This window comes from Schistocerca gregaria, chromosome 5, assembly GCF_023897955.1.
Source record: "Schistocerca gregaria isolate iqSchGreg1 chromosome 5, iqSchGreg1.2, whole genome shotgun sequence".
Lineage (NCBI taxonomy): Eukaryota > Metazoa > Arthropoda > Insecta > Orthoptera > Acrididae > Schistocerca > Schistocerca gregaria.
The window spans coordinates 319,575,528-319,589,270 of record NC_064924.1 but is presented as its reverse complement, the minus strand read 5'-3'; the positions used below and the strand labels follow the sequence as shown (position 1 = coordinate 319,589,270).

At 41.8% G+C, this 13,743-nt stretch overlaps 1 protein-coding gene across 5 annotated transcripts in view; it reads left to right on the top strand.

Annotated features, from left to right (window-relative positions):
- The window catches only part of LOC126271961 (microtubule-associated protein RP/EB family member 1), a 63,602-nt gene that overhangs the window by 23,670 nt on the left and 26,189 nt on the right, over window positions 1-13,743 (top strand). For 2 of the 5 annotated variants that reach the window (XM_049974412.1, XM_049974413.1), the window contains exon 4: window positions 3,657-3,924. The exons of the other annotated variants lie outside the window; for them this stretch is intronic. In XM_049974412.1, the coding sequence (XP_049830369.1) occupies window positions 3,657-3,924 (268 nt within the window). The remainder of the gene's footprint in view (window positions 1-3,656; window positions 3,925-13,743) is intronic. 5 annotated transcript variants of the gene reach the window in all.

Below are 13,743 nucleotides of genomic sequence, written 5' to 3'. Positions count from 1 at the left end.
CCCTCTTTTAAACCAATGAACCAACCAATCCCAGGCTAAGGTCCAGGTGCATGACCTGCTCAGTCCACATGTTCAGCACTTCCTTTTCCAGTCCTTTCACAGGCTTAACTTGCTCCATCAAAGCCTGGGCCACCTGTGAAAGCAGCCATGTTATATACCAGCCTTTCTGCAACCATTGCACAGCTTCTTATATGGGTATGACTACCAACCACCTGTCCACAGGATGAACAACCACCGCCCAGCTGTGGCCAAAGGTAAAGTAGACCACCCTATGGCACACCATGCAGCTGAACACAACATGCTTGATTTCAGTTGCTGCTTCACAAACAGGGCCATCTGAATCCTGCCCTCCACCACCAGTAGCTTTTCTGAATTTGCAAATGTAAGTCATTCTTACAACACATTCCCCATTCCTGAAATTATCCCAGCCTCAACCTACAGTAACCCATTTTCCCCACATCCTACACCCAATGGTTTCTGCCCCTCGTCCTATCACCTCCTCCCGTTTCACATTCCCTCACCTTCTGCTATCCCTCCCCCTTCCCCGCCCCACTCTAGATTACTAGTCACATGACAGCCACATTGTAGTCAGAGCTTCTGATGATAGTAGTCATGTGTGGGCAAGTTGTGCTTGCTTGCTTGCCTAACTGTGCACGTGTTTTCTGGAGAAGACTTTGGCCGAAAACTAGAATGTGTAACAGTCTTTGCGTTATGCCCATCTGAAATTAAATGGCTTTACTACTGTAAGTAGCAGTCTATCCTTTTCCTAGTATTGTTGATACTCTAAGCTGGCGTTTCCATTGTTGGGTTGCTAATGAACATTGGTATGTAAAGTAAAGGTTTAAGGCACCCATCCATTGTGGTCTTTTCCGTAGTTAATGCATGGTATATGAAACTGCTCATTGAGGTTTTTCTCCATAATGTAGTAGTTTTCTGAATTTACATTGTGATTAAAGTTACTTATGAAGAAAATTACAGTTAAGGAATGGTGTGTGAGTGAGTGAGTGATCTTTCAAAGATAGTAGAGTTGAGTAGCCATAAGTTAATCCCTGACAGTTGCAATGGGCTGGGTGCAGAACCTTTGCAGGCCTACCTCATACAATAACATAATGTAATTTTGTAAACATCCATTGCAATGCCTCCTTGTCACAGCTCTGTAGATGGTTACTGTTTTTGCATGCAACTATTACACCAAATGGTAATTAGAAGCCGGCTACAATGCTGTGAGCTGTCAGGAATCTTCTTAGGCTGTCTATACTACAATAACCATCCTTGGACTTTTATCAATGAATTTTTGTAATTTATCTGACGGTGAAAAAATAGAATAGTTAAGTCATCAGATTTTAGTTTCATCTTACTATGAATCCAACAAAGGTTTTTTAACCATTAACATCTGTGTCCTGACTGGTTTGATGTGACTGGCAATGAATTCCTCTCCTGTGTCAACTTTTTCATCTCAGAGTAGCACTTGCAACCTACATCTTCAGTTATTTAGATGTGCCCCAATCTCTGTCGTCCTCTACAGTTTTTGCCCTCTATAGCTCACTCTAATACAGTGGAAGTTATTCACAGATGTCGTTACAGATGTCCTGTCCCTTCTTGTCAGTGTTTTCCACGCAGTCCTTTACTTATCTATTCTGCAGTGAATCTCCTCATTCCTTATCTTGTCAGACCATATAATTTTCAACATTCCTCTGTAGTACCACATCTCGGGTACTTCTATTCTCTTCTGTCCCTGTTTTGCCACTGTCCGTTTCACTGCTAAACAATATTGTTCTCCAAACATACATTCTCAGAACTTTCTTCTTCGGTTTAAGACCTGTTGGATATTAGTAGATTTCTCTTGGCCAGGAAATCCCTTTTTCCAATTACTAGTTTGCTTTTTATATCCTCCTTGCTCCGTTCGTCGTGGGTTATTTTGCTGCCTAAGTGCCAGAAGTTGTCATCATCATCTACTTCATGATCAGCAATCCTGGTGTTAAGTTTATCGCTGTTCTCATTTCTGCTACTTCTTTCTTGAATTTACTCTCAGTACATATTCTGTACTTATTACACAATTCATTCCATCCATCACCTCTCTCACTGAGAATAGCAATGTTATCAGCAAATCTTAATATATCCTTTCACCTTGATTTTTAATTAGACTCTTAAACTGTTCTTTTCTTTCTGTCATTGGTTCACATATTGTCTATTACCTGTCTTTCCGTACAGCTTACCCCTATTTCTCTCAGTATTTTTAACATCTTGCATCATTTTATATTGTTGAATGCTTCTTCCAAGTTGACAGACCATATGAACATGTCTGAAATATTCTTTAGTGTAGTTTCCATTATCAACTGCAACATGAGAATTGCCTCTCTGGTGCCTTTACCGTTCCTAAAGCCAAACTGATAATCATTAACAGATCCTCAGTTGTATGTCCCATTTTCCTGAATGTTAGTCTTGTCAGCAACTTAGATGCATGACCTGTTAGGCAGATTGTTAAACAATTCTTGCATTTGTCTGCTCTTGCAGTCTTGGGAATTGGGTGTATGATTTTTTAAATAATTTAATGGTTTATTGCCAGTCAAGTACATTCTACACGCCAATGTGAATAATGGTTTTATTGCTCCCTCACCACTACCACCACCAATGATTTTAGAAATTCCAATGGAATATTATCCATCCCTTCTGCCTTATTTGATTTTAATTCCAGCCATCTTCAGATGAACCGAACGAGGACTGAGTCCTCGATCGAGCAGGGAGTCAACGACTGCGTGATACGGGCAGTACTTCGATTGGAGCGGGCCGAGCGGTTATCGATTCTTCTAAATTCTGATTCTAATTACTGGAGCCCCCATCTCTTCCGTGTTGACTCCTGTTTCTTCTTTTATCATATCAGATAAGTCCTCCCACTCAATAGATGCCCTCACTGTACTGTTTCCACCTATCTGCTCTTTTCTCTGCATTTAACAGTGACATTCCCATTGCACTCTTAATGTAACCTTCCGTGCTTTTAATTTTACCAAAGGTTGTTGTATGTGTTACTATGCATAACACACATTTACTTACAGATTTGCTATCCAAAACGTTTTATATTTTAACAGTGTTCACTGTTTCTTTGTTTTGTGTCTTAAGATTTCATTGATTTATGCATATATTTGGATAAGTTGTGCATGTTCAGAGGAACTAGACAAACAAATTATTATATAGATCTGACAAAATATGAAATTTCAGAAAGGCACAAGGAAGAAAGCAAACATAAGTGAGTTAATGAAGACTAATTTTTTATGTGTAATTATGAAGGAAAGATACTAGAAATGGAATATCAAAAGAAGAGATTGTAAATTGCTTGGGAAATTTATAAAAGGAAGCAACTGAAAGTATTTATCCATACATGGATTTCTTAGGCATTGTTTAAAATGAACTTTTTCTTTTTTGTTAGTCTTAGGCTACAAAAGTATTCTTTCAGAACGTGAGTTGCACTTACTGTAATCTGTCTTGGGGAAAATCTTTCTTACAAATGAAGGATAAATATGTTTGTGCTGCTTCTTAGGTATTTATTAGTTTTGTTTCCATTCTGTACGGGATTGTTAGTTTCCTGTTGTCAGTGTAATTTTGAGCTGGTATTATATAGTTATAAATGTATACTTTGTGCAGTTAAATTTTTCTTTCAGGTAATTCCAGTAGATAAATTAATAAAAGGAAGATTTCAGGACAATTTTGAGTTCCTCCAATGGTTCAAGAAATTCTTTGATGCAAATTATGATGGGCGGGAGTATGATGCTCTGGAGGCACGTGGTGGCCTGCCACTAGGCAGTGGAAGCCGGACAGGCAGCTTGCACCAGTTACCTGTCACGGCAGTAACTGGAACATTGCGCCAACCAAATCCAAAAATCAATATGCAAACTAGGCCATCCCCTGCTCCCCCTATCAAACAGCTGGGTAAATTTTGCACCGGCTCTTAAGTACCTTATGCCTGATTTGATATAGCTTGCTGCTGGTGTAGTTAGTATGTGCTTTATGGAATCGAAGTATTAAATTCACACTTTTGCATCTACAGTCTTAGTGTAAATTCTTACACAGGAAGTATTGGACAACATTGTTTTGAATTTTTATATTATGGTTTTATTCACTATGGCTCACTAAAAGCACTGCTTCTTGAAGAAATAAGTGCTGAATATGAAGACGTGTTATTGGTTTCTTTATTGTGGTTGCATGGGTATCTTCAGATAGTACCTCGCCTGTTTTAGGACGGTTATTTTATCACGTTTTAAGACATTGTTCAAACACCACAGTATTTTTTATACCAAATATAAGGATGTTTATACCAAATATAGGTAATTATAAATTTTTATGACTTATCTAATACATTGCCATAGTCAAAAAAAATTTGTTGCATGGTTAAGATGCATGTTGTTCCTGCACTTCTGACTGCCTCTGTATTTCATATATAATAAATGTGGGTGGCTACAAAGCAGCCTTGTGATAGGCTAAAAGCATCCATGTGGGCTGCCCTAGTCTTCATTATTGACACTTGTTGACTAAAATGCAAATCAGACAATGGAATAACAATGAGGAGGATAGATTGCTGCCCATGGAGGTGGCACCAACACCGAGTTGGGGGGGGGGGGGGGGGGGGAGTGAGAGTGAGTGTGTGTGAGTGTGTGTGAGTGTGTGTGAGTGTGTGTGTGTGTGTGTGTGTGTGTGTGTGTGTGTGTTCGTTACGGAAGGAGGACTTCTTGTGTGAAGAAAACTTGGATGTTTAGCAGTCTTTACATTGTGCCTGTCTGTGACACAACACTTTCATGGCGAGTAGCACTCTCTACCTTTCATAATATTGTTGTCAAGCATTAGTGTACTTGATTTCATCATATGGTTAAGATCTTGTGCACTAATAGCTGAAATAGGGTCAAGAGGAATGTCAGATAAGAACTGTCGGCTTTGGCTAGTGACACAATATTAATGGCTGCTGTCACGTCACTTTTTCATGCATATATTTAGTTTCGTTATTCGGCTTAGCGAACAAATATGAAGCAAAAAACTGGTTGTGGTGAACGATTTCTGTGAAGCTTATCCTGAGGTATAGGATAGATTGGAAGGTTACTACAGTTTGGTTGTGAGCTGAAGACACTGAATGTGATACAAAAACCTGGTTATGGTGACAAACTGATCTGTGGCTTAACCCATTTGAAAAAATTGCCAATAACATTACATTAGTCACCATACTTCTTAAGCCATTTGTTTCATGTTTCTTTATGTCACTGGTTAAAGTGGATGACTTGTATTGAGCATTCCTCTGTAAGTGCTGAAATATTAGTTACTCCTCATAATAATCGACACTAGTCACCAAAGTGGCGTCAATAAAAGGATTTGCACTCAACCCCACATCGAGTCTCCTGGCCAATCATGTCATATGATCGTTGCAGTTCACTGAAAGAAATAATAAATTATTGTACAAAAATTTAACAAGAATGAGCTCTGCCTGTTGTTATTTGAATAGAATAATACATCTTGGAAGAGGTTCATATTTGCGTACAGGGAAATGGTAGTTATTTAGTTTCATGTCCCATGGATCATTTTGTACTGATAATTTATAATTATGTGGCATAAGTAATTTTACATTCACATTGCAAATTTTTAAATATGGCTACATACTGTACATTTAGAAGTTGTCTTTGTGTCATCGCCTCGCAGCCCCCCCCCCCCCCCCCCCCCCCTCCCCCACACACACACACACACACACACACACACACACACACACACACACACACACACACTTAGAGCCACATTTCGAACCTAGTTTAACTGATCTAATCAATTTTGTAAGTCATTCAGAGTCTGGAAGTCAAACTAAAAGAATCTCCGTTAACTATAGAACTATCAGAGCAAACAGTCTATTTCTCGGCCTAGCCTAGAAGCTGTGCTAGTGTCAGTGACTTTTTTTTTCATGTTGGTATATATGTAACAATGTATACTCATTTGCCTAATGTTGACCACTGCCCACAACATTGAGTGCTGCCTGTAAGAGAACTATATACACAGAGTACAGATGAATTGAAAATCATTTTGCTCACACTCAGCTACTTCGGAAAAGGCAGGTTATACTGTCACATAGCTGAAAAACTATGGAGCTGTAGAATAATTCTAGTCTACCTGAAAGTTGCGAAGACCCTCAGAGATTTAGCCCCTCCATGCTGTATGCAGAGAATGGTTTCTTTCGAGCTCAGTTGGTAGTGATGTTCGTTCTGCCATCTAGAGGCAATTCCCATAGTTGGCCACTCTGAGCAGGGTATTAAAAACTGTTCATTGACATACAGCGGTAAATTTCAGGAAATGACGGACCAAATGTCCATGGATTCTACAGTGTCTCCAGTAGTAGTTAACTTCTTTATTCAGCATTTTGCGGAATGCAGATGCAGTTTGGCTCCAATTCACTCCTCTTTCTTTCGTCAATACATTGACACATGTATGACGGGCATTTGAAAAGCCTGTGCAAAGTCTGAGAGATGAGAGATGGCACCTCCAGTGCATATCGAGGTCATCTTTAGTTAGTAGCACCTTTGGAAAGAACGCACACAAAGTTTCAGCCATACTTGTCTATTTCTTTGTGTTTGGCATTCGTGTGAGTGAAGGAAGTCCAGGGATTATCAAAAAATGGACAAAGAATTTTGTGTAGTGATTAAACATTACTTTATGAAAGGCAAAATGCCTCAGGAGACTAAAGAGAAGTTCGATAAACATTACGGTGACTCTGTACCTTCAATTAGAACAGTGTATAAGTGGTTTCTAAATTTTTTGGTGTGGCCATATGGGCACACGTGATGCTGAACATTCTGGACACCCTGTGGAAGTTAAGTCTCCAGAAGTCATTGATAAAATCCATGATATGGTGATGGATGACAGGAGTGTCAAGGTGTTTGAGATTGCTTGTGTTGTGGGCATCTCAAATGAACGGGTACATAACATTTTGCATAAAAATTTGGACATAAGAAAGCTATCCGCAAGGTGGGTTCAGCAATTGCTCAGCTTCACCAAAAATAAAATCGTGTGAAGTGTTGCAAGAATGGTTTGCAGCTGTTCAGGAAGAATCCGAAGGACTTTCAGCATCGTTTCGTCACTGTGGATGAAATATGGATACATTACTTTACTCCAGAGACCATACAATAGTCTAAACAATGGCTTACCAAGGGAGAATCTGCACCAAAAGTCGAAGACCAATCCTTCTGCCTGAAAGATTATGGTGACTGTCTTCTGGGATTCGCAAGGGATAATCCTCACCGACTATCTGGAAAAAGGTAAAATTATTACAGGTGCATATTATTAATTGTTATTGGACCATTTGAAAACTGAGCTGCAAGAAAAATGCTGGCGATTGGACCGCAAAAAAGCTGGCGGGACAAAGATTTTATTCAAACAAGGTGGTGATTGCAGCAACTAATAGCTATTTTGTGACTTGGACAATTCCTGGTACTCGGAAGGGATCACCAAATGAGAACAACATTGGATGAAGTGTATAAGTCTAAAAGGAGACTGTCGAAAAATAATAAAGGTTTACCCCAAACACGTAAGTAGTTTTTATTTTTGCACGGACTTTTCAAACACCCCTTGTATAATGTGGCAACATGACACTGAAGCTCCGAAGTAGTTCATCACTTTACAGCTGAACACCTGTAAACAAAAATTGGAGGGGTGACTTGGCTACTCTGTATGCCACAAGTCAACACACACTGATTTATATCTCAGCAAACGGTTTTCAACTATCAGTCCCAAGGAGAACCTGTTTAAATACCTAAATACAGGGTGTACATAGTGTGGAAAAGCTTCCAAGTATTTATTGCACAAGAAACAAACATTGTACAGATATCATACCTATATGTCATTTTGAAGAGAAACCCTGAAAGTTTTTCTTTCATGTATACCGCCATAGCGTAGTTTGGTAATTTGCCAATAGTCAGCACTAGTCACAAACATGGTGAGTTCAGGTGCAGAGCGAGCTGTTTCATGAAATGGCCTCCCCGATCAACAGATCTCACTCAGTTTTACCTTTTTTCTGTGGGGACACATTAAAGATATGGTGTGTGTACCACCTCTACCGCTTTATGTAGGAGAGCTCTGGGAGAGAATACAGGAAGTGACTGCCACACACACCAGTCTATGATGTCACGCTGGGACGGGTATGGCAAGAATTCAATTACTGTGTTGACGTCTGCCGGGTCAATCATTGTTGTTCAAAAACTTTGTGTCTCTTGAAAATTCAATACATATGACATCTGTTCAATGTTTAGTTTTTGTGCAATAAATAACTGAAAGTGTTCTCAGACTGTACATGCTGTATATAGAACTACACCTCTTTGTAAGAAGAACCGTCTAATTTCATAGATTATCTCAAGTACATGTTCTGAAAGAATAACGAAGGGGTTAGACATACAAAGTTAGTGCTCTTCAAGAAACAAAAATGTGAAAATTTTGAACAATCTCATTATGTCTTTCTTTCTGTGGTGCTACATCTTGCAAAATATAGGGTAATGGAAGGAGAGTCATGAGACCCATTTTCAGGAATGCAAGACGATAAAGTGGATTCTGTGCCAAGACAACTACTATCTTGGTCTGAAGGTCCTGGAGTTTATAAGATTCCTTCTGAGTGTAGGAGCAACTACATAGGTCAGTACACCTGTACCTTTATCAGCCGATGTGCGGAATGCCAAAGGCACACTAAAAATTGACTTTGGAAATCAGCAGTTGCTAGTCTCACAAACACAGAATAATGTTTTATGACACTATTATCTTGTTCCAAGATTCTAAATAACAGATTTCATTACAAAAGCAAAACGAGGATAATGGAATGTAGTCAAACTAAATCGGGTGATGCTGAGGGAATTAGATTAGGAAATGAGACACTTAAAGTAGTAAAGGAGTTTTGCTATTTAGGAAGTAAAATAACTGATGATGGTCGAAGTAGAGAGGATTTAAAATGTAGACTGGCAATGGCAAGGAAAGCGTTTCTGAAGAAGAGAAATTTGTTAACATCGAGTATAGATTTAAGTGTCAGGAAGTTGTTTCTGAAAGTATTTGTTTGGAGTGTAGCCATGTATGGAAGTGAAACATGGATGATAATTAGTTTGGACAAGAAGAGAATAGAAGCTTTCGAAATGTGGTGCTACAGAAGAATACTGAAGATAAGGTGGATAGATCACGTAACTAATGAGGAGGTATTGAATAGGATTGAGGAGAAGAGAAGTTTGTGGCACAACTTGACTAGAAGAAGGGATCGGTTGGTAGGACATGTTTTGAGACATCAAGGGATCACAAATTTAGCATTGGAGGGCAGCGTGGAGGGTAAAAATCCTCGAGGGAGACCGAGAGATGAGTACACTAAGCAGATTCAGAAGGATGTAGGTTGCAGTAGGTACTGGGAGATGAAGCAGCTTGCACAGGATAGAGTAGCATGGAGAGCTGCATCAAACCAGTCTCAGGACTGAAGACAACAACAAACAACAGATATTATAAAGTGCAATAACCACTTCAACTGGGACAGTGGCTTGGAAACAAGCTCTTAATTCTGTGAAGATGCAGAGAAATCCACTGTACTGCTCATATTTCTAGAGTATAGGTATGGACACAATCTCTGGTACCTTGACATATGCTGACCATTCAAAAGTGATCTACAGGCTGTAACTATTTTACTTCTGCTGACTTCAGTCTCCGGGTTTTACTGATTACTACTGTTGGGTTCCTCAGTCATCTGTACCCTTCCTCATCGAGGTCTCTTCCTGGTTTGACGCATATGGGATGGAGGGACTTTTGACCTCACAGTCTGGTCAGTTTCACCTCATCAATCCTCTATCCTGGATGGGCTATAAATGATCACATCAGCAGCCAAGACATTAATTTGTTCCCAGGAATGGAGGATTTTGCTGAAAGCTAGAGATTTTCCCTGGTTTGATGCAAGTAAATAGAGAATGACTTATAGAAGGATGTCATTGTGAGAAACTTCGATCACATAATTTAAGTGCTTGTCTGCCCAATTACTGGTTCAGAGCTGTTTCATTTTGACTTCCCTGCCTATTGCCATATTCAATACATGCGGACTTAGAGAACTTCAGACACAAACACTCGCAATAATTCAGTATAATACTTCCTTGTATTTAGATTCCTCCTGTTAAGTCTTACTAAATTATGATCAGTCTGTATCAGCTCATGGGTATGCTTTACAAACCAATATATGATTTCAGAATTTCTCTCTCATTCTGATGTAACCCAGCTGGTATCTTTGTCACCTGTCCTCTTCAAAGTATACATGTAAATGTTGGTTTCTAGTCTGGAGACTGGTTTGACACAGCTCTCCACATTAGTCTCTACTGTAGAAGCCTATTCAACTCGAAGATGGTACCACAGTGGCCTGCAAAGCAAAAACTTTCACTGCTTACAAAGATAATCATTAGCCACAGAACGAATACCCACCCAGGGAATCATTCTGTTGGGATTAGTATCTGTATCCTGAAGAAAACTCATTTTAACAAGTTCTGGTCAGAAAGACCACTGTCCTGGCTCCAGTAATAGCACTAAATTCTCTCCTAGAATGAGAGAAGAGCTTTGTCCAGACGTTAAGTGCCATTTTCGTTACCCCCTGCGGGTCCGGGGTTAGAATAGGCCCGAGGTATTCCTCCCTGTTGTAAGGGGCAACTAGGAGTCTCTCACATTTCGGCCTTTACCTGAAGCTCCCCTGTAGTGCTTGACGTCCATTTTTCAAAAATTTCCTGAAGAGCAAGCCAGTTGGGGAAGGGTGCCTTACGTGGTGCATTGTGTCCATGACACGCTGAGACCTGTCACATCCTTCATCGTTGTGGATCAGCACTTCTGCTCATTCTCAAACTGTTTGATGAGGTCACCCACCTGGGTGTGTATTTTTCCATCAACTGTGCAATATTGTTTTCTATGCTGACAACCATAATGGACTTGTTTGCTTGGTTGCACATGATATCCAGAATGGTAGCCAGTCCATTGTGGTTGGGGCCACCATGTACCCAGTTGGTTGTAGCCCCCTGACCACACAGGGATCGTTCTGCTGATGGCTGCCCCATGAACTCCCCGTGTATGCCGAAGAGGAGATGCCCATCACCCTAGGGCATTGGGACTCCCGGCAATGGCCATCCAGCCAGTTGGTCTTTGCTGTGGCTGGGTGGTGCCCATGGGGAGGGCCCCTGGTCAGAGTGGGTGGCATCAGGGCAGATGACACACGATGAAGCATAGTACATCATTTCTTGCTGGTGGTGAAACACCAGTTGTCTCTAAGTGTTCACGGGCTTAGTTGAACGCACAGAAGTACAACCCCAAATCATTCCCCTCACTGGCCACACCACGGGAGAAATGTCAGGCTAAGGATGGCAGCACTCTTACTCACCCCGGCACCTTTTATGTTAGAGAGCTGATTGGGAATCTTTCATGATGATGAAGCCTCAGTTTTTTGTTGAGCATTTAGAGGACAAGTTTAGGGAGCTGGAGGGCTTGTCGAGAATCGGATCTGGGTTAGTGTTGATCAAAACAGCATCCTCTGCCCGGTGATCGGTATTACTCACTTGTGACAAGCTGGGGATGTTTCTGTAACCATCGCACCCCATAAGAGCAGATATATGGTTCAGGGAATCATATTTCACAGGGACCTTCATATGCAGTCTGACGATGAGCTGCTTGCCAGTTTAGAACAGCGAGGTACACATTTCGTTCGTCGTGTCCACCAGGGTCCAAGGGATAACCAGGTTGCCACCGGTGCCTTTATCTTGACCCGACACATTACCCGAGAAGGTCAAGGTGAGGGTCTACCGCTGTGATGTAAAGCCCTATATCCCTCCCACAATGCGGTGCTTTGATTGCTGTAAGTTCAGCCATTTTTCTTCACGCTGTACTTCCTGCGTCACATGTCGAGATAGCGGACGTCCATCATGTACCAATACTCCATGTGTCCGACCTCCCATCTGTGTCATCTATGGAGAGCACCATTTGCCTTGCTCACCTGACTGCAGGATTCTCCAGAAAGAAAGCGAAATAGTGGAGTAAAAGACCCTGGACTGACTGATCTCTACACTGAGGCTAAGAGAAAAATTGAATGCCTACATCCTGTACGCATGACATCGTCTTACGTTGCTGCAACAACAGTATTAACCCCATCATCTCTGCCAACCCAGGTCACCTCTCAAGAGCTGGAAGACTACACCTGCCCTCTTTTATGGTGGGGGCATTTCCCTCCCTATGGTTCCTGCACCACCTACTTGGGAGCAAGATGCCTCCCCTTCAACCATCGGGGATATCAGTCCCCACTTCTGCACCAGAGAAGTGTCTCTTCCTCGGCACCTCTCACTATGAAGGGTTCCTTTGGGTCACTCCCTTAGCAAGTTTCTGCTCTGCTAGTGGGAAGGATGACACTTGCGAGTGGGTGAAGAGCCCAAAAGCAGCTGGTTGTAGGGCTTCACTCTCATCCTTAGTCCCGGAGACTGAATCAGTGAAGTCCTCCCAGACAGGGAAACCCAAGGAGCAATGAGAGAAATCCAAAAAGAAGATCCCCAAGATCAAGGGAATTGCCGTGGCACCCACACCACCGCAACCTACAAGCTCTGCATCTGCAGATGTGGAGATTCCGGTGTCTGCTGAGTACCTAGATGTGGCTGGATCCACAGACACAATGCATATAGACTGCTCAGGAAACAAGCCGGTGGTAGCAGGTGACTCTGAGGTGTAAACAGCCTCATTGAACATTCCGTGCCTTCTGTCTCACGGTGTCATCCTTCAGTGGAATTGCAGCTGTTTTTCCACTACCTGGCTGAGCTGTGGCAACTGTTAAGCTTTACACCTGCTTTCTGCATTGCCCTACTGTAAACCTGGTTCCCGACAATGCTCTCTGCGGCTATAACGGATAGTAAAGGAATCGTATCAATTATAATCGAGTGTCAAGTGGAGTTTGGGTTTATGTCCTAAACTCAATCTATAGTGAAACTTTGCCCCTTCAAACCTCTCTTGAAGCTGTGGCTGTCAGAATAAGGATGACAAAGGAAATAACTATCCACAATGTATATCTTCCTCCAGATGGTGCAGTACCCCCGAATGTAATTAGCTGCACTGATTGATCAACTCCCTAAACCTTTCTTACTTCATGGAGATATTAATGCCCATAGCCCCATGTGGGGTGACACAGTGCTTACTGGCCGAGGCAGAGATGTTGAATCTTTATTGCCTCCGTTCAACCTCTGTCTCTTAAATACAGGGGCTGCCACACATTTCAGTGTGGCTCATGGTAGTTACTCGGCCATTGAGTTAGCAATTTGCAGCACACGTCGTCTTCCATCTATCCACTGGAGAGCATATGATGACCTGTGTGGAAGTAACCACTTCCCCATCTTCCTGTCACTGCCCTGGTGTCAGGCTCATTGATGCCTGCCCAGAGATGGGCTTTAAACGAGGCGGACTGGGTAACTTTCATGACTGCTGTCACCACTGAATCTCCGCCACACGGGAACATCGATATGATGGTTGAGCAGATGACTACAACAATCCTTTCTGCAGCAGAAAACACAATCACTCGTTCTTTAGGGTGCCTCCCAGCAAAAGGCAGTCCCTTGATGGACGCTGAAGCAATTAAGGAGCATCGGCGAGCTGTACAGTGGCATAAGCAGCACCCTTCCCTGCAGCACCTCATAGCCTTAAACAACTCTGTGCCAGCGTTCGCCAACTTATCAAACGACGGAAACAGGAGTGTCGGGAGAGATATGT